The sequence below is a fragment of the Sparus aurata genome, chromosome 10 (assembly GCF_900880675.1).
Source record: "Sparus aurata chromosome 10, fSpaAur1.1, whole genome shotgun sequence".
NCBI classification, from domain to species: domain Eukaryota; kingdom Metazoa; phylum Chordata; class Actinopteri; order Spariformes; family Sparidae; genus Sparus; species Sparus aurata.
In genome coordinates, this window is record NC_044196.1 from 17,151,435 (window position 1) to 17,178,041 (window position 26,607).

The following is a 26,607-nucleotide window of genomic DNA, read 5'->3' on the forward strand; positions in this document are numbered from 1 at the left end:
TCTGATCTGGGATCCTTCATACCGCCACTTCTGTTAGGTCTAAAGGTGACATCAGATAACAAGCAAACCTCGATGCTGCACGCGTCTGCTCACCTTGTCTGAGGCCAGAATCTTGAAGGAGGCCATGACCTGTTCTGCAGTGTCGGTCTCGGCGGTCTCGCGGGTCATGAAGTCGATGAAAGCCTGGAAGGTCACCACGCCTGTGTTGTTGGGGTCGACCAGGGTCATGATGCGAGCAAACTCCACCTCACCCTGTCAGACAGAGGAGGATTAAATCAGTCCAGCAGCAGTGAGTGAACAATCATCACGGTTATTAGAGAATGGAGGTAAAACTCTGATCTTTTTTTTTATCAGTTACAACGTGGGAGTGAATTCCTCCTGACAATGAGCATGTTTACGCACCAGATCGTAACCCATGGAGATGAGGCAGGCACGGAAGTCGTCTGGGTCCATCATGCCGTTTCTCTTCTGCAAAGGGAAACACAATTTTTGTGTTAATTATTGGAACAAAACAGACAAGCTCCTTGAAAGATCATTAAAAAAAGCACGGTTTAATTTCTCACCAGTCCTAGAATAAGTCGTGTGAAAACATGTCATTGATCCTGATAAAAATAGAGATCTCTCCTGTAGTTTCTGTATCTTTTAAGACATTAGCGAAATTCTCTACATTCAAAAGTTAACAAGTAATCCTCGTTAACGTTCAGATCTGTGCCACACACAGATTTATAGTCAGGGTCAGCGAATGCCTCACCCTGTCGAAGTGGTTGAAGGAGGCTCTGAACTCGTTGAGCTGCTCCTGGCTGATGCCCTTGGCGTCGCGGGTCAGGATCTGGTTCTCCACCTCGTTGATGGTTCTGGCGATGGTGGTGAGCAGCTGCTCCCAGCCCACGCGGACGTGCTGCGGCGGAGAAGAAAATAAACGTTCAGCAAAGAGGACGAGAGGTGGCGGGGGGGAGTCCACTGAAGTGTCGAGCACCGTACCTCCATGGTGTAGTTGGTGTGCTTGTTGTCGAAGATGAGGGACTCCTGGCTGAGCTGGTGGTCTCCCTCCAGCTTGTCGATGTTGGATTTGTAGTTGATGATGTTCTGCTCGTACTGCTTCAGGCTGTTCATCTGTTCCTCCAGGGAGCCGGCGATGTCCACGGACACGTGGCTGATCTCCTGCGGGCGGGAGACCGGACGCGTCATTCAAAACTTTATTTTTTTATTTGCTCTTGTATAATAGATGAGCGTGTCTACAGATCAATCCATTTTTAAATGTGCTGCTCGTTAGTTTCTCATCTGTTCCTTCAGTTTTAAATGAGCAATCGCGACCGACATGTATGAGCAGAAGCTGAAAGAGCTTTTTAATTGCCTTTACATCATCGTAAAACTGTTGACACTGAAATGTCAAAAGTTGTCAACGTTCTTCATGCTCTTAAATAAACAGCTTAATTATATTTTGGCAGCTGCAGGGAGAGGGAGACGAGTAAAACTGCAGTCTTCTAGCTCCGTCAGTTTGCTGCAGTGTTGCGGCGACACTTTACCTCCATCTTGGTTTGAATCCAGGGTCCGATGATGTTGGCCTGTGCAGCGAACTGGCGCCTCAGTCTCTCGTTGGCCTGCTGTCTGGCCACCTCCTCCTGGAGCATTTGGTCTCTGAGGGGAACAAGGTGCTTCACCTGCAGGTGGAGAAATCAAACGCAAAGTCAACAGGAGTGTATTTTCAACAACAAAAGGAATTAGACCTTTTCTGTCAGTATGTTTTAATGTGAATGATTTGTGTGCTCCTCGTTTACTTGAAGCATCTGTCCTTTCAACTCTTTTTACAAATTCAACATTTTAGTCACAATTTACAGCTGAATATGAGCATCACACTGTTTCCTTCAGTGAATTCAGTGAACCAGCATGGAAGCCAGAAGAGGTTTTGAGACATTTGCAGTTGTTTCGGTCCAGCTTTATTATTATTTAATGATTTCCATGGTAACAAATCTTTTTTCCCCGCGCAGTCCTGCAGAATGACACACATTGGTGTTCTGCAGTTATTTTGATTTGACCTGAGAGCTCACAGCTGACAGTATTCAGTGTCACTCTAACCTAAATGTACTGAACTATTTCTGAACTGTCGCTGTGTATGTACTGTACGTATTATTAGCCAGATGACCAAAAGCAGCACACACTCTGAGTTAGGCTGACATTTCCTGTTTACACAAACCAGAACCAGAAATAGACCCCAGCTGAGGCCGAGTTCCTGATAGATTATCTATAATAATGGGGAAACCTTTATCTTGTATCTCTTCTTGGGTACGTTTGATTTGACTCACAGTGTCCCACTTAGTGCTGATGTCCTGGGGGGAGAGGGTGGTGTAAGGGTTGATTCCGGACAGCTTGATGCCGTAGGTCTGGGCGATCTTCAGGATCTCGTTGTGGATGCCCATGGTGGCCATGCGCTCCTTGTCGGCCTCGGGCAGAGTGGCCTTGAACTGGTCGTGAGCGGTGATCAGACTCTGAAGGAGAACGGACACTCAGAACGGTGAGATGCAGTGCTTGACGAAGAGTTTTTACAAATGTGACAAAAGCCTGTTTGACTGATTTAAACATGGATGCAGGGCAACATTTCAGACCTTTTACCAGCGTTTCCTATTTATAGAATGTATTCCAGGTGGGTTTAAAAGATGTGTTTGTGTGTTTCGCACAATATCTGGATTTGAAAGGACCAAAAGGTCGGCCAAAACAGTGCATTTATGTTCAGCTGATTCACCTCCCAAGTCGGAAACAAATTCTCTGGCATGGTTAATAAAGTACAGTATGCGCCTGAGGAAACACTGACATCTCTCCTCTTTATTACTGACGCTCAGAGATTTTGGTCGGTACAGACATTAAGGTTTAAGTGAAGAACTGCCAAGACACAATTTGTAGGAATATAAATTAGATAATCTTTTCTATGGATTGACTTCATGCGACAAGATCTCTTGAAAGATGCGACTCCTCCATCTCACGCCCAGGAGATCAGGGATGTCTTATATTAGATGAGGTCAGAAAATATCAAGTACACACTTCAAGGCTCGTCTGGAAAAAGCTGCAAGATGTGGTGACCTTTTCAGAGATATGCAAGAGAGGAGCTGCACGAGAACCGCTGCTGTAAATGTGATTATACGATAACAGTATTGGTTAATTATCTTGCTCTGACAGATGCTGGTAACTCGGATAATCTGTCATGAATTTCTGTTTTGTCTTTTCTATCTCCATTGTGAACTCCAGTGCTCTTATTTGATGTTTTTAGATTTTTATCTAAATGTTCAATTTAGTTATTGATCTACTTACCTTGTGGCTCAACCCTGTCTTTATAATTCACAAAAGCAATTACAAAAAAGAATGATGTAACTCACTTTTGTTTGTTGCTGTGTCTCTAAAAGCTGCAGATTACATCTTAAACTAAAAAAAAAACGACTGATCAAGTCTTCCGTGCTTTATCAAGGTGATACACGTAACATTATACAGAGCTGTGTTTACCTGGATCTCCTCAATGCTGTGGACAATGAACATGTCCTGCAGGTCCTCCATGGCTCCGTCCATCCAGTTGTTGAAGGGTGCCGCCCTCTTGGCAAACTCCAGGTACAGCTGGTCAATAGTCTCCCACAGTTTCTCCACACGCTGGAACACACAGAGAGGGTTCAGGATTCATATTACCTAAACAATAACTGCCACTGCAACCTGTGACTGTCATCGTGATTTAAAAGTGTTTCACCTCCAGTGAGTCCCTCCTCTTCTGGGTCAGGGTGCCCAGGTTGTCCCACTGGTCACAGATGCCCTGGCAGCGGGCGTTGACTGTGGCAGCATCGTGGTAGTCCAGCTCACTGGAGGAGATGACGGCACAGTTACACATCTATAAAAACTAAATACCAGAGTTAAATTCCTCTCTCTCTGACCAACTTTTCCTAAACTTATACTCACATTTCCCCAAAATATCCTGAATCTACATTAGAATATTTGTTGGCATCACACGCTCGTGATTTTCACTCTGTTCTGCATTTTGAGGGTCATCTGAGAACATTTTGCTTTTGCGTATGTAATATCTGCGTTTGAAGTAATGAATGATTGAAATTATGGGCGGCACGCATGCATTTTCAGCTGGTATCATACTGTATATAGCATCAAAGGGATCATCTTTAAGCTATCCGTGGAAAGCAGCAGCCTGAGGAGTGGTGAGGAATAAGGAAGTGGTGAGATCAGAGGTCCTTTCATCTTATTCCTCTCATTAATACGCGGTCCACTCATCTGTTGCCTCTTTTGTTCTTCACTGTGTTCGCTGTGCTCTCACAACCATCGTTCTGTCGCTCACTTTCTCCTCTCCTGTCCCTCCTAAGTAAGGATCAATCTGACATCATAGTATTCTTCATTCCTCCCATTTCTCCTGCTTGCAGCTTTGTCCTTGTTTCCCCATCACTCACACCCACACACACACACAAAATAAAACCACTTTGTACTTTGTACTGTCATGGCGTCTTACTTCAGCTCCTGGGCGATGGCAGCGATCTGCTCAACTCTGTCCTGGTGAGCGGCGAGGTCGCTCTCGAACGCCTCGTGCTTCCTCATCAGGGCTCTGATCTCCATCAGGGAGGCCGACTCGTAGTCCTTCTGGGACAGCAGGTCCTCCTTACCTGAAACACAACGATGGTTTCACTACCTGATCTTCACGGACTACAACCTTTTTTACTTCCAACAGCTCTCACTTCAGTTTGTCCTCTGATCTCTTTGTCTTCCCTCCACTAGAGTTCGACATTTTCTCTCACTCACTGTAGGATTTTATCATCCCCACAGATAGTTTATGGCTACGTGTCATTAAAATTGGGGATTCATTTCTGCTGTGTGTGATATTTTTTGTGTTAAATAGCTCTATATTCCAACAGGAATCACTGTTGTAGAGTGTCTGGTCAGTAAGTAATGTCTCTCCTTCTCCTGAACAGTTCTTGTATCCCTGCCCACTTTATCCAATCAGGACAGGGAACTTCATAAAGTCTGCTCGTGAACACACAAACAGCAGGATCCTCCTGTTTACTGCTAAAACAATGACAACGTTTACAGCAGCCTTAACCTTGAACTGCAAAAAAAACATACATGCACCTTAAACTGAGCCACCAGAGAATCCTTACAGATCTATGTCCTTATTCTTGTCATCTTAATATCGTATATTTATCCCTCTTATGAGTTATTTCTTAGCAACCCTTTGTCAAAGGAAAGCAGAAGTGATTCTGTGTTTGTCCATCACACCTCAGTCCTTCTGGCTTGTGTTTTTCTGGCTGTCTGAGGGGAAACCAGAGGGAACACTCAAACTCTGAGTGATCCTGGTGTTCTTCACACCTTTCTGTCGTCCCTACCTCCGGTCCAGGACTCGTGCATGGCGCACTTCTGCTTGAACTTCTCAGCCAAGTGGTCAAGTCTCTCCAGGCGGCGGATCTCGGTCAGCAGCCACTCCTCGTAGCCCTTCTCCACCTGCTCCAGACCCTTCCAGGCGTTGGCAATATCCTGGAGGAGGACAAGAGAACGAGACCTCTCACACATTTTTATCGACACTTGTTTGAGAGAACTGAGTGTTCAGAATGTGAATAATGAATGTATGCCTTGAGAACATTTCAATAACCATGTTAATTTTGGAGAAATTTGAAATTAGTCTTCATTGTTTGCAAATTAAGTTCTGCTCCTATTTGCATTTCAAACCCATCATTTAAAGTCTGTAAAATATTCTGTGCTCTTCAAGTTTTTCTTTCTTCCGGCTGATACTTTTCAATCCTTTCCACCTTTGTTCATTACAAACTGCTGCTGTTTTGTGCACACTGGCTCTGTAGTTATGCGAACTGTCTTATTTTTCGTTGGATCACAAAGCAGGTGGGTTGAAAGGATTTGACAAGCTTTAAGGGATGAAAAAACAACCGTAGGGGGAAGTAATCCTCCAGCTGATGTCAAAGCCTGAAAATCTACAGTGATGCTGTGCAGCAAGAATAATAAGCCACGGTAAAAACCCGTCCTGCTCACCGACACCATCTTGCCCTCGGAGGGCATGAAGGCGGGCCTGTTGCTGAGCCTCAGCTTGGTCTGCAGGGTGTTGAAGTTGATCTCCAGCTGGCACTTCTCCTGCACGCGAGGCGGCTTGTGGATGCGGCGGTAGTCACGGAAATCCTCCAGCTTCTGCTGCATGGCGCGCATGGTCTGCTCGGCCGCGCGGTTCTCCAGCCAGGGGATGGTGCGACGGATCCATTCCAGCAGCTACAGAAGGAAGAGAAACGGAAAGATTTAATGTCCTCCGTGTTTCTATTATATCCTGTATAGAATCTGGTTTCCTTAAACCCAAATTTGCAGAAGCTCTGTCATGTGTAAATCTTTTTTTCCTCCCATTTTTATTTGGAAAAATCACTTTACACAGTATCAGTACTGCTGCAAACGGTTTCACACAGCGTTGCCTCAAAACAATACAGATCACATTATATTCGTTTCATCTGTATGAGGCTTTTAAGAAATTCCCATTTGATAAAGTTCACCTATTCCCTAGTCTCTTTGCTTCCTCACCATTTCTCTACACCACCAAAAAAACATTACACTTGAATTTTATTTGACTTTTTTATTCAATATTTCCTATCTTAGTTTACCTTCTATCAATATCTCTTAGTGATATGTGGATCCAAAAAACAGCTTTACAAATACTGTTCTAGTATGTTTTTAAGTTAATATTTAAGAAATATATGGAGTCTCTGGAAACTTGTGACGGCCATTGGTCATTATCATGCCTTGTAATGGAAACGTGTTGTACAGTTAAACATGCTTTTATGCATTATTCTGCTATACATTTGCACTAGTCCTCTGTATTGTCGTCAGTTCTGTGCGCTCTAAATGTTTATTGCTCTCAGCTATTTTTCAGTGACTGCAACACTTTCGCTTTTCTTATCATCATACTATTGATTTCCCTGCATTGATTTTGGAGCTGTGTCATGTGAAGTCAGCCGGAGGATCAGAAAGTTTAGAGCGAAAACAGCGAGTTTAAACATTAAAGTGTTGTTGCGGGGGAGGATGATCAATGCGGGACAGACTGAGTGTGGGAGTATTTGGTTGCAGCGGTTTCTCACCTCACTGGCCAGCTTCTCGTACTCCTCCATCAGCTTCTCATTCTCCTGGTTGACGGCCAGCACCTTGCAGATACGGTTGGCAGCTGTCTCAGCCTGAAGGGGGGGATTACAATTTATAAACATTTATTATCTGTTGGGTATCTCACATTTATTCATTAGGGGCTGCTGTAACATCATGTTGATGGTGTTTCATGTATAAGCTGCTCTAAACAACTAAAAGGTGATAACATGCTGACTGTTACACATAAAGGCTCGTTCAAATTATTAAAACATTAATACGACATTAAAACAAGACAGCATCGGACCTGTTCAGCACCGGCAAAGGCGTGGTAGAAGCAGGAGACGTAGGTCATGATGGCTTTCTCATCAGGTTTGGGTGTGTTCACAATATCTGTGGGTGGAAAAGATTAAATATTATAAACAACCATCCCTTGTGATTTATCATTCAAGGCTCCATATCTTGTACAGCAGCTTTTTCAAGTTGGATTTTTTAAAAATATATCTATGTCTTTCAACTTAAAATGTTCTTCAATGGAAAAGAAAATGACTAGCCAGCACAAAGTTAAAAGCATGATGATATACTTTTGTGTTTATGAGTCATTTTAGCCATTCTGCCTACAAAGAAACACATTCCTGGAGGTCAGAACCATCAGTGCTTCAACAGACGCTTTTAAAGTGATTTAAAATGCATTCATTTTTTAATGCAGATGGTTGAATTTGAAGTAAGAAGGACCTCTTGTCCTTGCACCATCTGCCATCATGTATTGTTCTGTGCTGCAGTGGAAATAATCGCCGTGTTCCCTGCAGAGCTTTTACACTCTGTTGTTTCAGGGTTTCGTTTCACCTTCAGCATCGAGCATCTTGGGGATGTCCAGGAACTTTTCAGCCACCTCGAAGGCAGTGTTCAGGTTACCAATGGGGTCGTCCTGCGGGGGAGACACGGTTAATGTCAGACACGTACATGTATGACCGTAAAACCACAAAGAGAAGAAAACGAGACTCTTAATAACAGCCGGTGTGATGAAGAGAGGAAGGAAACAGAGATGGGATTCATACAGTATTAAATCAGTTTTAGAATGCAGTGTTGGCGTTGGCAGGCAAACAAGTGCGTGGATCTCATTTTTTGTTTCCTTCCTACGTTGTTCTTCATCAAACACCTGTCAAAAAGTTTTTGGACGGAGGATTTGTAAGCTCTCCTTTTTGGACTACTATGAAAGGGAACACTTACTTGACTTCTATTTTTGTAAATTAAGCAGAAGAAGAACTGGTGCTGACATCTACTTTTCAAATCCCACACGGGTATATTACTTAATAGTGCTGCAAATATGAGCTTTCCTCAGAAAGAATTTGACAATGCTACACTATGGTTGTAAAACACTATAGTTGTCACTGGGTTGTAAAGCGAGTTGATAGGCACACTGTTCAAAGCAGAGCATAATAGAGCATTTTCACAGATTATCACTTGAAAACTTCAAACTGAAATAAAAGACATAAGTTCCTTGGACAGATCAAGAAGCCTGATCATAATTCAGTACAAAAAGAGAGAACATCAGAGGTGGAAGAAAGGAAATAACAGGACGGAGGGACGGGGCACCTTTCTCAGTTTGGAGTAGTCAATGAGGTCAGGTCTGTGTCTGTGGATGAGGGCACACAGAGCCAGGCCGTCCTTCCAACTGAGCCACGAGAAGAGGGGGAAACCAGAGTGGGAGGTGTGAAGATTCATGAGACAAAGGAGGAAGAAGAAGAAGAAGAGGAAGAAGAAGAAGAAGAGGGGAAATGAGGGCAAGAAAAAAGCAAAAAGGTGAGTAACGAACAGGATGAGGAGGATGTTAAAGGGGAACACGAAGATTTGCAAAGGAATGGGGAAAAAAACCTGGTGAACAACTGAATGTTTTCTGTGTTTTTTTTTTGTTTTTTTTTCCACACCCACCTGATGTGGAAGTTCTGCACGTTCACATTCCTGTAGGGGGCAGTCTTCCTCTGGCACCACAGCAGCAGACCTTCCTTAGCAGAGGTCTCTGAAAACAAGTAAAGGAGGGAGACGATCAGCATTGTAGCACAGATGAAAGAAAGCACATCATTTTATTCATGCATTATTAGAATGAAAAGGAAAAGTCCTTTCAGAATAACCGATTCTGACACGTGGACCGAAGTGGATAAATCATGTAAAGAAACCCCCAAAAGAGATGGTATGGTAGGAAAACGAGTAGATAATTGTGTGTGTGGAGCCGATTCACAGCTCTGTTTATAGTAAACAAACTTGACTTTTTAAGTGCATCCGGTGGTGAAAAAAATGTTCTGCTCCCGTGAAACTTTATAAGAGGTTAGAAGGAGGTCGACGGGCAAAGGAAGTTCAGCTATGACAGCGGATGATATTGAAGAGCCGGAGCAATAAAAGGAGAGTTAAAAGAAGATGACTTGAGAGGTGAGGGTCAGAGGTGTGAGGAAGGACTGGGTGAACAAGGTCTGCGTCTTTATAAACAGCTATTTATTGGGAGTCGACCTGCCTGATGAGATGGAGGTTTGATGAAACGACATGAGGTGCAGATAAAGTTCAGGGAGATTTGATCGACTGGATGAAGCCTAGAGGAAGTTTAACTGCAACTAATCACACAGTGCAGCAAATATACATCAGAGAAATCTGACAGGAGAACAGAGTTATAGTTTTGTTTTTCCATCTTCAATTCAGTTTAGTTACAGTACGTTTCCAGTCGGTTTGTTGGTTATTGTTTATTTATGTGGACATCCTAGTCTTAAACTTAAACACCAAGGCCTGCTCATGCTTGTTGACTGACAAAGATTTTCTTCAGTTAACAGAAAAAGATTCACATAGTTTTAGTTGTATTGAACTATAATAAACGTGACTGACACGGTGCTAACACATGTGACTGAAGTGTGCAGCGCATGTATAATTGAATGTGTTTTTGTGTGACGACTACTCTGTGATGTGAGAAATTTCTTGACTTTTATGCCACTTGAAGACAGACAAAGTATTCAGTGTGAGTTCCGCACAAATATCAAGTTGGAAACTGATTCTGTTTCGCTTTATGTGTGTGTACGATTGTGATTGACACAACAAAGACAGATTTGAAACAGTTTGTTGTGCTCATATGACAGGAGTGATGACTGGAGTCAGGCAGCTTCAATACGGTTTGTCAAATATTGTCTTATGTTGTTGTAAATGATGTTGTTAATTGTCATTCTAACATTTAAAGGGATATTTCGACCTTTCTGTTTCTTTCCTGCCCAGAGTTAAATGAGAAGATTGTTGCCACTCTCATCGGTCTATAAAACATGGAGCTACAAATAGCTACCTGTTAGCTTAGCTTAGCATAAAGACTGAAAAACGGGGGAAACTAGCCTGACTAGTAATAAAACTATTGGTTATTCCTTTGACCATTTAACACAAAAACATGTCACTTTAAGTTGGTTTTAAAGCTGCTACACTGAACTTTGATTATGTGTTGATTTTGTCACTCGGTGGCACCGCCGCCTCTCCTAGAGCAGCTTGTTTCCTCAGTCTGTGAGACTCTTAAATTCATCCTCAGCACTCAGCCATAAAGATTAGTATGACTTTCTTGACTTATCCGACCCAAATAAGTCTGATTTGGCCTGGTGACAGGCATCAACAATAACTATAATAACTGTAGGAACAGCCAATCTTCTTGCTGATGGTCTCATTGCTTATATACGTGATACACTGGGATCAGTATTAAATTTGGACCGATTCATAACCAGTGTATATTTCTTGTCGTACATTCAAATGATAAACTAATATACTAATTTCATGTAAACACACACACACACACACAAACACACCTTCCACAGAGATGTCCTGGATGGCGAAGCGCAGGATGATGGTCCAGATCATACCGAGAGTCATTTTCACATTACCGTCAACAATTTCTGTAAACACAAATACACATGCATTAACACATGATAACAACAGCCTCAAAGCAGGCCTCTCAATCGTGACGCTCTAAAGGTTACAACCTCTGTGTCTGCTACTGGAACAAGTTTGATTTGAACAAACTGAATTTCACGTGGCCTGAACACTGTAGAGGATCCTTGACAGCGATTAGGGTGAGGAGAATTAAAGTCACACCAAAACATGGTAACTGCTTTTGAAGTGCTGTGAATGTTGCACAAGCAACCACTCAGTTATTTATCCCAACAAGTCAGTCTAACCCTACAGTTGAGCATCATTTGAATTATGTATCCATTGTAAATTTAAATTAACAAAAAAAAGCATAAAAAGTGCTTTTAATACAGCTTCAATCATGCATATAAATTAAAATGTTTTAGCATACATTAAAACAAATACATTGCAGCCATTTCCTCGTATTTGTTGCCAGTTGGGTGATCTGGAGTGTACTTTCCTGTCACTGCCAACTCATCTGAATTCTCCTGACGCTGTGAACTTCACCAGCCATCTGGTGCCCAGAAATAGTTCCAAGAAATGCAAATACTATGTGACCTTGGAATATTAATTAAAAAAAAAGACGACAATAGGTAGCAGAGGGAGGATAATAACAGAGCAGGAAGTTGTAAGTCAAAGCAGGACTCTCACCCTCAGCACCAATAGACACCAGTTTCACGCCCTTGCTGCAGATGAAGTCCAGAGCTTTGTTCACGTTGGCAATCTTGTGGAAACGCATCTTGCCTTTGTCGGGTTTGGGCAGCCTCTCACCTGAAAGACAAGGATAAAGTTTACCACAGGCGATACGCAAATCAAATTAGTTGACTATGTTCAAAATAAATACATTGTGTAGGTCTGTCATCAGCATCTGCACGTCTTTGTACTGTTGGTCGGACAAAAACATTTTAAAACGTCACCTTCAGCTCTGAAAGTTAGTGACTTTATCTACAATTATTCTGACATTTTGAAAAGCCAAATAACTAATTAGTTAACTAAGAAAATGATCTAACCCTAACCTAGTTTAATCAGTGGGTAAAACATTTATGTCTTTTACAACAACCTGGATCATATCTGTGTTGTTTGCTTATCTTTCCTCTGAGTAATATATTAATCCCTTTGTGTAGTATTTTGTACTCTATTTTCACCTTCAATTTTACTTTAAAACGGTTTTTTCTTTCCCAATCACAGGATCAAAATTGACTGTATATCACCTGGAGCTGGTTCAAGGTGAGACTCTGAATCTCTGAAGTAAAGCCAATGAGTTAATCGTTAAAATATCCGAGAGGACTTCTGGTTAAAATATTGGCTCAAATACAAGTGGTGAATGAATAATTCTATACACGCTCAGTTTGTCTGGTTGTGTGTGTGTCCTCCAGTGTAAATGCACCTGATATGACCTCCAGCAGCAGCATGAGTTTGAGGCCATTTCTGAAATCCTCTTCAATGTTCTCAATCTGTGTCCCGGCCTTCCTCAAGTGGGAGTTACACCAAGCTGTGAAGGTCTGAGGGAGATGGGACAGAGGAGAGGTTACACTGTATGTCACCTATCTGACTGGGTGACAAATACATTCACACACACCGACAGCAGGCACCATCACTTTACCTGCCACGCACACGCAGACACACACAGACTTATAACACAGCTTGATGTTTCCTTTTGCAGAGCGGGGTCGAAACTGCTTAGCAAGGCCTGAACTGTCCACTCCAATCTGTGACCTTGCTATCGCTGCAGCTGCTGGCGGTGAGACAGTGACACATTTATGTCAATGTGATGGCCACTGTTGACTCAACAACCCTGAGACAAAATGAAACTGTCATCTGGTTTATTTGTATATTTCATGTGTATTGTATACGTTTTATTATTTAGTTTATAAATTATTCAATGCTTGTAGGAATTACTGGACCAATACAATAATACTGTAACAGCCTTACAACAGGTATTCACATCAGATATAGGATACTGTCCGGAGTTTGACATTCATTGTATGTAATTCAGAAACAATAACTTGAGAAATGGAATAGCTGATTGATAGAAAATGTATTTGCCATCAGTGTAAAGTTAGTCTGGAGCCCTGCAGAGTGACAAACACATTTCTCGCTTCTCAATTTGGCACTTTCCCCTGTTTTATATCACTTTAAATGTCATATCCTTACACTCGTTCAAAATTTGCCAATCGGAACATTGGATCGACATTTTTAACCATGTTTCATCATTTTGAAGCCTTGACAACTAATTAATCAAAAAAACAAAACACATTTATCAGTAATAAACTGAAATTAACTTTGAGTGCTCCTCTAATGTGTTTACTTGAAAATCATTTGTGTTAATGGCAGCGATATTAATTATGTTGAAGCGCTCTGAAAGTCACTTGGCCCGTTGGTTGCCATTTGTGTGCAATAGCTAACACGGGTTATTTTGGTGAGAGAGAAGCATTTCAAACATTTCTCATGGGGGGAGTTTGGTTTTCTCATTTAATTACTCAATGGGCTATTAGTAAGGGCTAATAATAGACCTCTCGTCAGCCCTCTCCCTTTCTCCTCAGACTGACTCTGACTCCAACACACCTCTGTATCACCTCAGGTCATCAGCTTACTTCTGGAGTTGAAATAAAAAAACACCAGCAGCACTCATGACCTTGAAATTCATTTTACCCGTCTGTTTGGGTTTTTTGGGTGCACAGGTGGAAGGAGAGGCAGAAACAGGTGGGAAGTGTATTCAAATGAACAGAGTTGTTGGTATTTTGGTGGAAATCGTGCCTCTCAGTTCACCAGTTTGTGATGAAACATCACGAGTTAAAGAACACTTTTAATCAAACCCTCATCACCTAGCAGAAAGATTTGTAGCAGCATTAAAAATACATTTCAATGTGGTCTAAAGCAGGAATGCTAGTGAAGCTGTCTGGATTGATCTCATAAAAAAAAGAGAGTGCTGCTTCACTCTGTATGAAAAGCTTCAGCTTCAGTTCATTAAATCCCTGCAGCGATACGCAGGCAGCGGGATAGATCTGTTAACAGAACAGCAGCCTCTGATTTCAGAGCTGCAGTGCCACTTCACTCGACCATCCACCGTGTTTACCTTCATTAAATCAAAAGCATGTGACCAAACATGCTTCTACGCTTGGTGTTCTGCCTGGGAGACATCAGATTACTGGATCTCATTAATGCTGTCAATCATGACTTCCTCCCAAATTATTTTGTCATTTTCTCTATTGCCATTGTACTAATTAGGTATTTGACAGACAAACAATACGTTTTGTACTGTGCGTTTACATCTGCACCATCCAAACAGTACGTAATTTCTTCCACTAGGGGGCTCTCTCTCAAAAAAAGAAAGGGATTAGAGGCATTTGAGCCGCTGCTCAGCTACTCAAACTTGGCTAGAGCACCGAGTGCAAAGCAGTTTACTGACGGGAGGAGAGCTCAGAGAATACTTTTGGGATTGAAAAGTGGATTTCATCTCGACTCCTATTTAAGAACCTGACTGTAGCAGTAATCCACAAAGCTAATGTTAGCTGATGATCATTATAGTTAGGTTGCTGATGTGACTCAGTCACAATGTTCACAGATAAGGGAATGTTTTAAACCTTGATTTGCTTTAAGTTTGATCTGGATGGCCAACTTCCCTATCCTGGAAGCTTGAGTAAACTTGGATTTCTCTGGGTTTGAACATTGTTGACATTAGACAGTAGAATTAAAACATAATTTAAACCACTGAATTGCATATACTCCCCATGCTTTAAGCTAGAGTTGGTCATTCAAGTGCAGCATTGCTGCGTCTTTCAAAAGCCTGATCTCTGGTTTATGAAACCAAACTGCTCATTTGGTGACGCTGCTGTGCGTAATGGGCTGAGAGCAGACAGTGATGTAAATGGCTCTCAGCGGTTGAGTGCTTGCTTTCGGTCTGTCTGGAAAATTGCCTAATGGCACCGGCCGTGCACGTCGGGGACAACTCAATTGGCTCCATCAGGCCATTCAATCAATCGCTGAATGGCATTTTGAGAGGCTTTCATGGCGTTTAGCTTCAAATGTGCGCGTTCAGATCCGTGAGTGCGAGTGTCTGTTCAGGCTGCAACTGTAGAGCCAAAACTTTGCCAGGGTTTGGAGGATGTGTGGGTGTAGAAGCAGAATAAGTACATGAGCTGAATAACTAACTACAGATGATGGTGTAGGCGGAGTGAGGAGATAGACAGACGCAGAGAGAGAGAGAGAGAGAGGGGGAGATGTATAAATTAGCAATGAAACAGAGGGTGAGAGCATAAATTTTCCATTTCAGCGGAGCGCATTAAACAATCTAGAAATCAAAATGTACATGTCCTTGTACAGTACGTGGGTGTAAGCTTGTATTCATGTCTATCGCCTCGCACTCAAGCATGACTGGAGCTCTACATGGGTGGACAGAGAGGCGAAGCGGCAGAGACAGAGAGGAGATGGTGACGGAGGGAGGGAAGGAAAGGAAGGAAGGAAGGAAGAGAGAAACCACACAGATGCGTGTGAGAAGACAGAAAACACAGAAACAGAGGGCACACTCTCAAGGAACACTACACATCTTCGCACGCACTCAAACCGGGAATTATTATTTGTCAAGTTGATTCATAGATTCATAGAAAGCTGATCAGACCCCAGATATAACCATGTTCCATTTCTCAATTTTGTATCTCTTTCATGTGGGGAAAAATGGAATATTTTTGCGGCTTTGAGTCGTTAGTTGGACAAAAAACACAAAGAAGTTAAAGATGCCTCATTTTTCAACAACTTTGACATATTAAAAGGCCAGAGCGATTCAAGAGGCAGCTGTGTTCGCCTTCAACAACCTCATTCTGGCCCTTGATGGTTTTATTATCAGTTTGTAAAGGCTAATAGGTCCACTCAATCTTTATTTCAGCTGCCGAACACAGAAATAATTTGATTTCATCAGAAAGTTTCAACCCAGGCTGGTTAAGCAAGGGGTATTACTTGAAAGATTTAAAGGTGCATTGTTACTTTGGGGCTAAGTCTTCTGGGCTTCTTTTTTGTTTGTATTCAGGCTTAATTAAACCAGAATATATTTCACATTCAAGACGCTGCATTAATCTATCTATCTATCTTTCTATTAAGCAAAGAAAAGCTGCCATGTATCTACAATAACTGAAGAGCTACAGGGAGTTTTTCATCATGTAACCTTGTTTCACCCTTTGATACCAACACTTGGAGAACAGAGGAGTGCAATAAGTATCATTTTTACTTTGCTTGTTCGTTGCCATTTTACACTTTCTCTTTCTATTGACTACATCCTATGGACACACTTTGTATTTAATATTCCACTACCTTATGATGCATGTAATTACTTTCTGTAAGTAAGTATTTTATAGACATAGAACTTTTACTGCTCAAGTTAATTTTGCTACGGACACTTAAATAAAATGCCCAACTTTTATTTGTGACAATATTCTTATATTGTAATATTGGTACTTTGACTTTAGCAGAATCCTAATACTTTAACAACTGGCAGTGGCGGATGGAAAGCAAACAACATTTGCAAAGAATTTGGACAGCATAATACCTTGTCCCGATTGTGGTACATAATTTGATTTAAACACATTTTCTGAACTTAAATGCCAAAGAGAGAGACTTGTGAAGAAAGAGAAAAAGACAGGCGGCCAAGTGGAGAAGCGAGAGGAGTGACAGGAATGCCCAGGCTGTGGTGTAATTTGATGTAAGGGTCTGGAGGGGAGAAGAGGCCGCCTGTCCAACCAGCCAGGGTCCCAGCAGGTGCTCGTCTCCTTTGCCATGCATGACCAAATTTAGACAGGCTCCTAATCCAGCACACACAGGCCACCGGGCCAAGCCAGAGAGGAGACGAGGGGAAGGTATAGGAAGGAGGACAGAGGAGCCGAATAGAGCTGGGAGGAGGGGGCGGGTGGGTGGGGGCTAAATTGGGTAGAAGGGAGGGGGGGGGGGGACTGAAAAGTTGAGGGAGGTTGGAGGAGGGCTAAATCGGGTTGCTATGGGACACCAAGGAACAGCTGAGAAGGCAGGATTCCTGAGGTAAACTGTAAGAGTCCAAGACGGACAGAAGAGGAGGAGGAAGGAATGGATTGAAGAATATGACGGCATATAACATAATAACTGAAGAAAGTGTGGGAAAGACGAGAGGGGTGAAAACGTCGCCAACATCAAAGGAGGGCTGTTAGAAAACTAAACTGGGCGGTAATTGAAATCAAGCAGTCACTTAACCTAATAAAGCCGACATGAAGCAGAATTCATTAAATCCGAAAAGCTTAAATGAGCACCGCAGGATGAAAAAACAATTATCCGTCATACCTGCGATGGCTTAAGCTATTATTTCTGTTTCCCTGCGCGTAATGCTCTATTATCTCATCCCTCGGGTTTGTTTTAATGGTTGTCTACAGAGCTCAACTGCATGAAGTCACCCTCCAACCTGGCAGCGTTCCCCTCCCTCCTCCCTCCTCCCCCCTCTCCTCTGTCTGTCCACACCTGTTGGTCTGGCCTGGCTCAGCTCGGCCTTTTTTTACAGGTCCTTCTTGTAAAATGAGGTCATGGCGGCCCAGCTGAATGCCTGTCTTAACTACGCTCCCCCCCCCCACAAGTGGAATCAGGGTTGCTGACCCTCAATACAGCTGACACGCACATACAGGCATGTTCCGACACACGCATCCCTCTTTCCCAGTCAAACAGGCTCGGAGCTCTTAATAATGTCAGCTCGCTCGGCTGTTCATCAGAGAGCTGACGCAACCACAGTTCAGCCTGGAGTTCCCACTGCTGGCCTCAGAGGGGAGGCCATGAGCAAGAAACGATTTCTGAACAGACCCGTTTAATAACTGCACCTCATATTTCATCTCAGCGGAGCCCTCCTGTAGTTTGGTCAGAGCAGAACCTAATATCTTAAAGTGGAAGATAATATGAGAGTAATCTGACGCAGATGTTGCCTTGTGGCCTGATTGTTATTCACTGTCAGAATGAATATAGTAGGGCTGCAACGAGCCCTTTCAAGTGTCCATTAATCTGTCAATTATCAACGAGTAATCGATTCGTTATTTGGTCGATAAGATGTCAGAAACTGGTGAAAAATGCTGATCAGTGTTTCCAAAGGCCTACGATGACATCCTCAAATGTCTACAATTGTCTACAACCCAAAGAAATTTAGTTGAATGATACTGAGGAGGAAAGAAACCTGAATATATTAACTTCTTGAATCAGAGAATTTGGACCTTACTTCTTAAAGTTGCCGGTGACTAATTCAATAGTTGAAAAGGAATCAGTTACAGTAATTGTTGCAGTTCTAGAGCACAGCCGAAAGATCAAGATGTGTCAAATACAATTCACTGTGGTCTTCAAAATGAAATTAGGGGGAACAGAAATAACACAAAATAAGGGCTAACAGTAAGAGTTTCATTTCTTGATTAAATCATTGTTAAATAAATGCATAATTATTTGACAAAACTGCTTTTTTGATTCCTTTTCAACTATACTCTCACATCACTGAAAATCAGGGCTTGCCCTCAATGATCAAATCAAGGTTGAATCAATGAATTAATCTTCTACGAACTAAAAAGTTGCTGCTTTGGAATCACTGATGATCATTTAGCCAAAAAAAAAATTTAAAAAAAGCAAAAAACAACTTTAAGATGAACATTAAGTCATAAAACAGAAACTACAATCCTTAATAGAAATATGTGAGGTAAAGCTTTCATAAACATTCGTCTAATTTTTTTGTCAATTATATTATAAATCATTCTTTATCAATGAATTAAGGACTACACTGCTTCTGTCTGAGCTGGAAATACACTGCGTTCACCTGAAACATAAGTATCATCACAGGGTGTGGATACAAAATGGCCTCCTGCCGTTGACCGGCACTGTCATGCTGCTATGTTAAAAGTAATGTACCAGCCGCCCTCTGTGGTGCCGGTCCAACACATTACACACACACACAGTTCATCTGTGTCTGACCTGATTATTAGCCCGGAGTGTGCGCTATGTCAAGGTGCTCTTTACACGTACAGGGCTCAGTTTCTCAGACCGTCCTTTGACCCAGAAATTAAACATCAGGCCTTACACTTCTGGATAATTACGTAAACCTGCAGGACGGTTTTAATTTACACCTAACCTCTTTCTTGCAATTTCCTCTCACTGGTGACCAGTCTTAAAGGAGTGTGCTGATTTAATTGCAGGAGTCTTCAGCAGCTGATTTGCCTAATTAGCACCTTCAATCAGGGATGGATGATCTAATTAGGGAAATATGCTGGTGAAGTGTTTGTCTGGAATGAAAACTTGCATACTGATCTGGCTTACTGCCTGCACATATCCATCCACAGCTCCTTGTTATCTCTGTAGAAGCTTTATGCACTCGTGTTTCAAGATTTGGTGCTTTTTATTACCGGGTGACACAAAGCTATTGTACGAGGTCCATGATACAGAAGACAATAAGCTTATAAAAAACAAAAAGGGCCATCTCTGAAGCACAGAGGGCACAAATTCACTTTAAAAAAAATCTATAGTCGTTTGTTTTATGAAGCCTATATCATCTGAATTAAGTATCTCAGAGGATCTTGTGAGCCCATGATAGACTATGACGGGACACTTTTATTGCAGCTTTAAACATTAAGACCATAACCCCATTTTTTTCAGTGCAGTTCGTTTTAATAAAAGTCATGCCGTGGTACTTAAGTTACACAGAGAGGCGTTCTATTGCATTCTCCTCTTCTTGTTCTTCAGTTTTTTTGTGATGGAGCCAGTAAACTCATTCTTTTAGGTAGAGAGGAACAATATAAATCGCTATAGTCTCGTATGGGCATATATAATTACTTTTTGGGGGGGTGATTTGGGATATTAATCATTAAATTCCCGGCGGAGTTTACCGTTTCAGTGCACTGAAGTAGTTTAAGCAGTAAAGTTCATTGTAAAACAAAAATATCATTTTTGGTAACAACATTTGAGGGATTATTGCAAAAAATGAGTGTTTCTCAGCCAACGTATCGATATCAGATTTTTTATAGCCCCTCCCTAATATTGGCCCTAAAAATGCAGCATTGGTCTAAGAATATCAGACTGTCATAGAGCGGAAGCACATGGTAGCAGAAAAAAGGAAATACTCAAGTAGATTACCTGAGAGTGTTACTCTAAATGTATACTGGTTCCAAATATCAAATCTATGCACTTTCTAGACCTTAAACAGAATATCACCTGATACAAATCTACAGTTTTGTTTTCTCTGTTCTTCAAATAGCCTGCAGCCTGCAAACATCCAGTATATATACAGTATGTGTGCCTCATCTCAATATAACGCAGGTATTTATGTGTCACTGCCACTGTAAAAATAGTCTAGTGGCTGCAAGGTTGACATGACTGACTCCATTCACACCTGTCTACTACAGCTACCTTTGTCACACACCTGTTCACAAGTCACGTCCTGAACCGTCTCGCACACACATGCCACATAAACAAATCACAGCCAGCTCACGTGCGCTCGTAAACAAAAGAGCAGAGTGTCTTTATGTGCCGCTGCTATAAGGTCACTGTGTTTGTGATGCGCGAGGACACACGCAATTAAACATAGACCAAATCCAATTACAAAGATGAATGCTTTCAAAAGGCAGATTGGATGATAGTGGAAAAACAAGGCATGTTTTTTACAATTACTGCAACAAGCATAAATAATGCATATAATGCATATAAACCTACTTTCAACCCAGTATATGCAAAGATTCTAAATAATCAAATAATTATGCTAAAAAAGCCAAAACCTGAGGCCACTTATATTAATAGCAGCATGATTTTGGACCACAGCCACCTCAGTCCACCTGTCAGTAAGTAATAAGTGCTTGCACAGAGATGGAAATGTGCACCCGTCCCCCACATTGAACAAGACTGCAGCTCCCACTGTCAACAAACCACAGGTCAGTCGTTATTAAAAACACAGACACAAAACACAAAGGGCTCCAGCTACCCTTTACTGCAATGCCTGCCCATCTCAGTTATTGGATTTTTAAGCAATTTCGCTCCAAAATGAGATATCCAAATCCTAAATGAAAACAGACGTTTCTATGGCTCTCTTATGCACAATTATCCATCTTTTTCATGTTTCTAAAAGCTAGCAGGACGTAGTTATGCTGTAAATAATACAACCATCCTCCACAGACACTTTCCTTTTCAAACTGTATATATGATTCTGCAAATTACCTCATTCTTTTAGCGTCGTTTCAATGTCAGCTGACAGGAAACCCCTCTGAAAGTCACAGCAGGACACTATGAAGTGAGAGTTAACAGGCAGCGTAAGAAATGTAGCAGGCTGTGTTCATCTGTCAGCAGATAACAGAGCGGAGGAAAAGAGCATAATTCGCTCATCCGTCAGGGCTGACGGCGGGAAACTGCTCCACTGCAGTGCTCCTCACATCATTAAAAACTTAAAACATATCAAACATATTACAAGAAATCTAACATTGATAGATGTAAGGCTTTTTTTCAAAATGGATGTGTCAACAATACTCAATCACAGATGCCAAGTCCGTTCCATATGAGAAAAAAAAAACACTTTTGAGCTTCGCTGACGTGTTAACATTTTTCTAGATTTGCACACATCAGAACTGTTTGGAAAACCAACACTTTGACAGCAGCACTTACGCAAGTCCTCAACCATAACACTTGTGACAGATTCGAACAGCCGCCCTATCAGCTCTGAGTGGACAAACAACACTCCCATCAACACTTGTCATGTCAGAGCAAGTGGCAACAAACAGAAAAACAGCAGGCAACTGAAAAGTTGGCTGTGTGTGTGACTTTTTAGATGACAAAAGCAGTAGGTAGGTAGGGGTAGAAATTTGTAGTGTTGAATTTCATACTGTTCGACCCATCCTGGTCACTTTTTTCTATAAACATACAAAGGCGATATACATGAGAGTTCAAGAGTAACACATTCATAATATAATATATACATATCAAAAAAACACAACTCGGTATGGGTACATTTTAGTGATGATCACATTTAGTCAACGTTTAGGCTACCCTCGCTAGAAGACACTACAAGTACTTGTTGGTTAAACGTATAATTCTTTTGTAATTATACAAATTCAAAATACCAATAATTTGTACTGAAATGTGGTGATAATCATGCACTTTTTTTAACGTTAATATTGTTCTAAGTTCTAAGTATTTATAAACTTTCATTTCATGAGCCGTTGTCATATTTGGTTGGATAATGTATAATGTAAGCATTCCAAATATAGTTTTCTTATTAAAGAATTAATTAACAGTTTAAAATTGCTCTTATAATATAGGCAATAGTTTGGGGGAAAAAGTTTAACCATATAGATTCAATTGTGCTGAATTTTGACTATTTACCAGCCCAACCAATGGCGATATTACGAAATTAAACATTCGAAAATGATCCATAAATTGACTGAAATACTCTCATTTTGTGCAGTGAACCCTCAAATGTGGTTTTCAATTACATGTGACAAAGATAGGTTTCCATATAGGCTCATACTGGACAACATATACACCAATGATGATATATCTATGATAGGCCAATATCAGTGAAATCAGCTCTACTGTTTACTGAGTGTTTTTTTACTTTTAAACTCACTCACTAATTCAAAATAATTTAAATGCCTGGGAAATTAGTTGTAAGGAACATGTCTAGTACATCAGTACATTTTGTCTGTACTGATGTGACATGAAAGAAATGTTCTTAAATGTTCAAGTATAAAATTGCAAACTGTTTTCTGCAGTCAAACCAACCCAACAACATCATTGGTATCACTCATAAATCATGTTTGTTTCTCGTACTGACTTCACTTTCTCGCGTCAGGGGTCTCTTGTAAACAACAATCACCCCGAGTTCCTCCACTGAGTTTTAACAGCCGATAAAGTGACAGGACCATCATGGAGGGACAGGGGAGAGGAGTTACAACACACAACAGGTGGAGTGGACATTTAGGATCCCCTCCCCTCTCCTCCCAACTCCTTCTCTTCTTCCCCTTGTGGGCTTTAAATACCCACCTCAATCAGACCTGGAACCCTGAACTTGGGTGCCACATGGACGATTTGGGAAAATGACATAAGAGCCAAGAGTATACCCCCGCCCACCCCATCACACACCTCTAACGGGCCAACCTGAACTCTGCTGCCCCACAGACTCACCTCTAATCCCCTCATAGCGTCTAAACAACTATTACACACATGGCAAAGAACTGTGTGGGTAACTCCCGACCAACTTCCTGTGATACTCTGGAAATAGATTCAATGACGTCACATCCAATTCTATTAGTCTTCATTATTTTCAGATGGAACAACAGACTAAATCTGTGGTCTTACAAGCTCAAATTATTATAATTTTACACATTAAGGCCAGTATCAGTCAAAATTGAACCTTTATCTTACAAGGAGATTGTTGACATGAAGACACTGTGGTTTTCAAAAAGTCGTTTGCCAGATGATAACAAAGACAGGAAGATTGAGAAAAGACCTTTCTGTGTTGGACATTATTTTTCTTTCCTGACATTTCAGGGGGATATTGGAAATATTTAGTAGCTTTACCTTTTTGTGCCTCTGAAAAATCAAATTAAAAACAACCTAGAAGAGGAAAATTAGTTTTTGGTTGGTGTACTCACAACGATAGCTGCATGAATTTATCAATTTGTTTTCAACTGTTATATTAATCACCAGGTACTTTGATAATGGATTAATCAGTTGGTTTGGGCATTTTTTAAGAATGATTTTCCAGCTTCCTAAAGTCAATCTTCTCTGGTTTCTTTACTTTATGACAGGAAACGGAATATCTTTGGGTTGTGGACAAAACAAGATGTTGAAGATTGGGCTTCGGGGAAACACTGATCAACATTTGTTCACAGTTTCCTGACATGTTATACACCAAACAAGTAATCCAGGTTAACAGAATATGGAAACAAGCTTTAGTTGCAGAAGTACAGTCCCTGCAAACAGGTGCACATTTAAAATGGTGCAAAAACTTGAGACGCTACACAGAAAGAGATCCACTTCCCTATTAAAAGGAAGAAGCTCATCCAAAAGGTCATCAGCTAAATTAAAACTACAGTACTGCACAAGCATTGCATCAAACTAACCTGACTGATCTACACGGATGACTCAGTTTGCACCAATCTGAGGCATCATCAAAGGAATTATGCTGCAGGAGATCTGGCAAAGTGAAAGTCAACCAAATTGCTGTCTATATTCACATGATATAAAAGGAAGCTTTCTCGTACCAAATTAAACGCTTACTGAATATTAAGTGAACAGCAGTTTTATGTTACATTTTCAGCAGATAGAACTGTAACTGAATCACTCCCCAACATCAATTTATCAGCCTCGCCTTCCACCTCGTCTCTGTGAAGGATTAACAGGCTAATATCCCGGAGACCCTGCTGACAACAGGGCCAACGCTGGCCTCCAACACAAGGCCCGAGTCCAAACCCATGGATTTATGTCTGTGTTTAGAGGATAAAAGGCCTAGGACGCCTCTTCTAGTCAAAGTATGTGTGTGAGTGTGTATCCACCCTGTGCCAGATGCCAGTGAGATATACTGTAGGCACAGGGGATTTTAGCTGGTGGGAGAACAGGTGGAGCAGGTGATGAAAGACAACAGCCCTCAACCCACAAACGAAGCGAGAACAAAGCTAATGTTTTAAAGATTTAAGGATACGTTTTGTACAAACAGAACAGAATATTAAGCTTCTGTCTGTAATGTATGCCTCGCTGTGTTTACACATCAGATATCCCGGCGCTAAAACAAAAACGCCTGCAGCATTTCAATGCCAGCAGCTCTATGAAGACACCCGATTTCGATTCACATCACACAGGCAGGCACACGAAGAAGTCAATGTGCTGCGAGAAACAAGGTTACACAGAAACAAAACGACCTGTGCCTGCACATCATCTACAACCCAGATACTCCACTTATTTTCTGTCCACAGCTGAACAACACCGGGGAACGGATGGCTAACCTGGTTCAGTCAATCACTTGTTTTGACACAACCATCTGTCTGCGTCGTCATATTAATTGCTTCGGCTCAGCGCGGGGAAACATTGTGTCCTGCTCCGCTCCATTATGCTGCCTTACATTGTGTTCCGCTGCCACACGGCTGCAGGTTGGTGTGCTACCAGAATGATGATGCCTGCCAGAAATACCGGCCAAAACTTCATAATAAGCTCCTCCAGCAGTGTGTGTGTGTGTGTGTGTGTGTGTGCGTGTGTGTGTGTCTGTGCGTGTGTGCGCGCAGGTGTTCACTGTTCAGAAGCATCAGAAATGCTGACAGGAACCGCAGAGCAGGAACGCGGTGTCAGATTTGTGGATTTATCGACGCCAAGAAGAAAAATGAACAGGAAAGACAGGGCAGTGAAGGCAATTATTTAGAGAAAACAACGATCTACTTGTCAATGTCACTGGGAATTAAGTGCCATTTTGTTTCTTTCATTTGATGTCATTTCAGTTCACAAAGGATGTTGTGGGGGGGTAGATGATTTTAAATTGTCTGGTGGTGTTAGAGAGGTTATAGTTGCACATGACAGGAGGGATGATTCTTCATACGGTTGTTGGACTTGCTTGGTCACTGAATAGCTAACAGGACAGCTCCGTGGGACTACACTGGGCATTATTTGTTTTCCCAAAGACAGTTTTGATTACTCCTGCCCTACTTTTGCTACGACTGGCTAGTACTGCTCTGTAAGAGTGAAAGGGTCCATTTGCACCTGAGCTCGGCTCAATGGTTCCGTTTAACCCATACCATTATCTTTTCCTAAACATGACTGAGTAGTTTGTTACTCTTAACCTAACCAAACTGAACTATAAAAACTAAACTAAACTAGAAAAATAAGTAAAAAGTCAACTACTTCTAAAAATAATAAGCCAACATTCTGTTTGGTAGAACCCCGCTCATTAATGCAACTCAACCAACTGCCCACATCAGCTTTGACATTCTTTATACATCACGTGGCTTTCTAAGGAGTTTGTACCAGAAGGCTTTCTATAGAAATAAACATCACAGTCAAAAAGTGGTGTTAAGAGGACACTAGCTGTTGTATTTTAGACCTGTCTTTGAAGTCATGAACGAAAGCCCTCTGGCATAACGATGAGTGACAGCCAATCACAGCACAATACGGAGAGACTAGATGGGGGGGGATCAATTAGAAAAAAAAAATCATACAGAGGCACAGTGGTGCTTAAAAATGTCAGGTTGGTAATATGCTCATGTTTAGCAGGCATCATATTTGCCTTGTTTTCCATCTTAGCTTAGCGTGCTGATATGAATGCCATTACTTTAGCAGGTACTGTGTGTTCATAAAACAAAGAACTTGATTAATTCAAATTATGACCTGATGGCACTGACAGAAATGTCAGATGATAACAGAATTTATTACAATTCATCCTGAGAATTTGCCAGGATATGTCTGGACTTAATTTCATGAGAAGCCATCCAATAGTGGCTCAGACATTTCGCTCAAAACGGCAAATGTCAAAATCGTGATGGTGCAAGAGAAAAGGTCAGGGGACCCATCATCAATCCATTTCAAAGTTTTTTATTTTTCAGAATAACTGAACTTGTTGTGCTACAGAAAAAGTCAGGGGATCACCAAAGT

At 41.5% G+C, this 26,607-nt stretch overlaps 1 protein-coding gene across 2 annotated transcripts in view; it reads right to left on the minus strand.

Annotated features, from left to right (window-relative positions):
• actn3b (actinin alpha 3b) overlaps positions 1-26,607 on the minus strand; it is a 36,968-nt gene that overhangs the window by 1,706 nt on the left and 8,655 nt on the right. Inside the window, exons 2-20 of one of the 2 annotated variants that reach the window (XM_030430145.1) lie at positions 12,404-12,518; positions 11,668-11,787; positions 10,917-11,003; positions 9,028-9,115; positions 8,692-8,770; positions 7,942-8,023; positions 7,403-7,488; positions 7,098-7,190; positions 6,013-6,243; positions 5,358-5,505; positions 4,490-4,640; positions 3,728-3,836; positions 3,493-3,633; positions 2,304-2,486; positions 1,527-1,661; positions 982-1,161; positions 752-898; positions 403-468; positions 94-252 (exon numbers count right to left, since the gene is read on the minus strand). In XM_030430145.1, coding sequence (XP_030286005.1) covers positions 94-252; positions 403-468; positions 752-898; positions 982-1,161; positions 1,527-1,661; positions 2,304-2,486; positions 3,493-3,633; positions 3,728-3,836; positions 4,490-4,640; positions 5,358-5,505; positions 6,013-6,243; positions 7,098-7,190; positions 7,403-7,488; positions 7,942-8,023; positions 8,692-8,770; positions 9,028-9,115; positions 10,917-11,003; positions 11,668-11,787; positions 12,404-12,518 — 2,400 coding nt within the window. Of the gene's footprint in view, positions 1-93; positions 253-402; positions 469-751; positions 899-981; positions 1,162-1,526; positions 1,662-2,303; positions 2,487-3,492; positions 3,634-3,727; positions 3,837-4,489; positions 4,641-5,357; positions 5,506-6,012; positions 6,244-7,097; positions 7,191-7,402; positions 7,489-7,941; positions 8,024-8,691; positions 8,771-9,027; positions 9,116-10,916; positions 11,004-11,667; positions 11,788-12,403; positions 12,519-26,607 lie in introns of those variants that run through there. The other variant, XM_030430146.1, reaches the window with a different exon arrangement.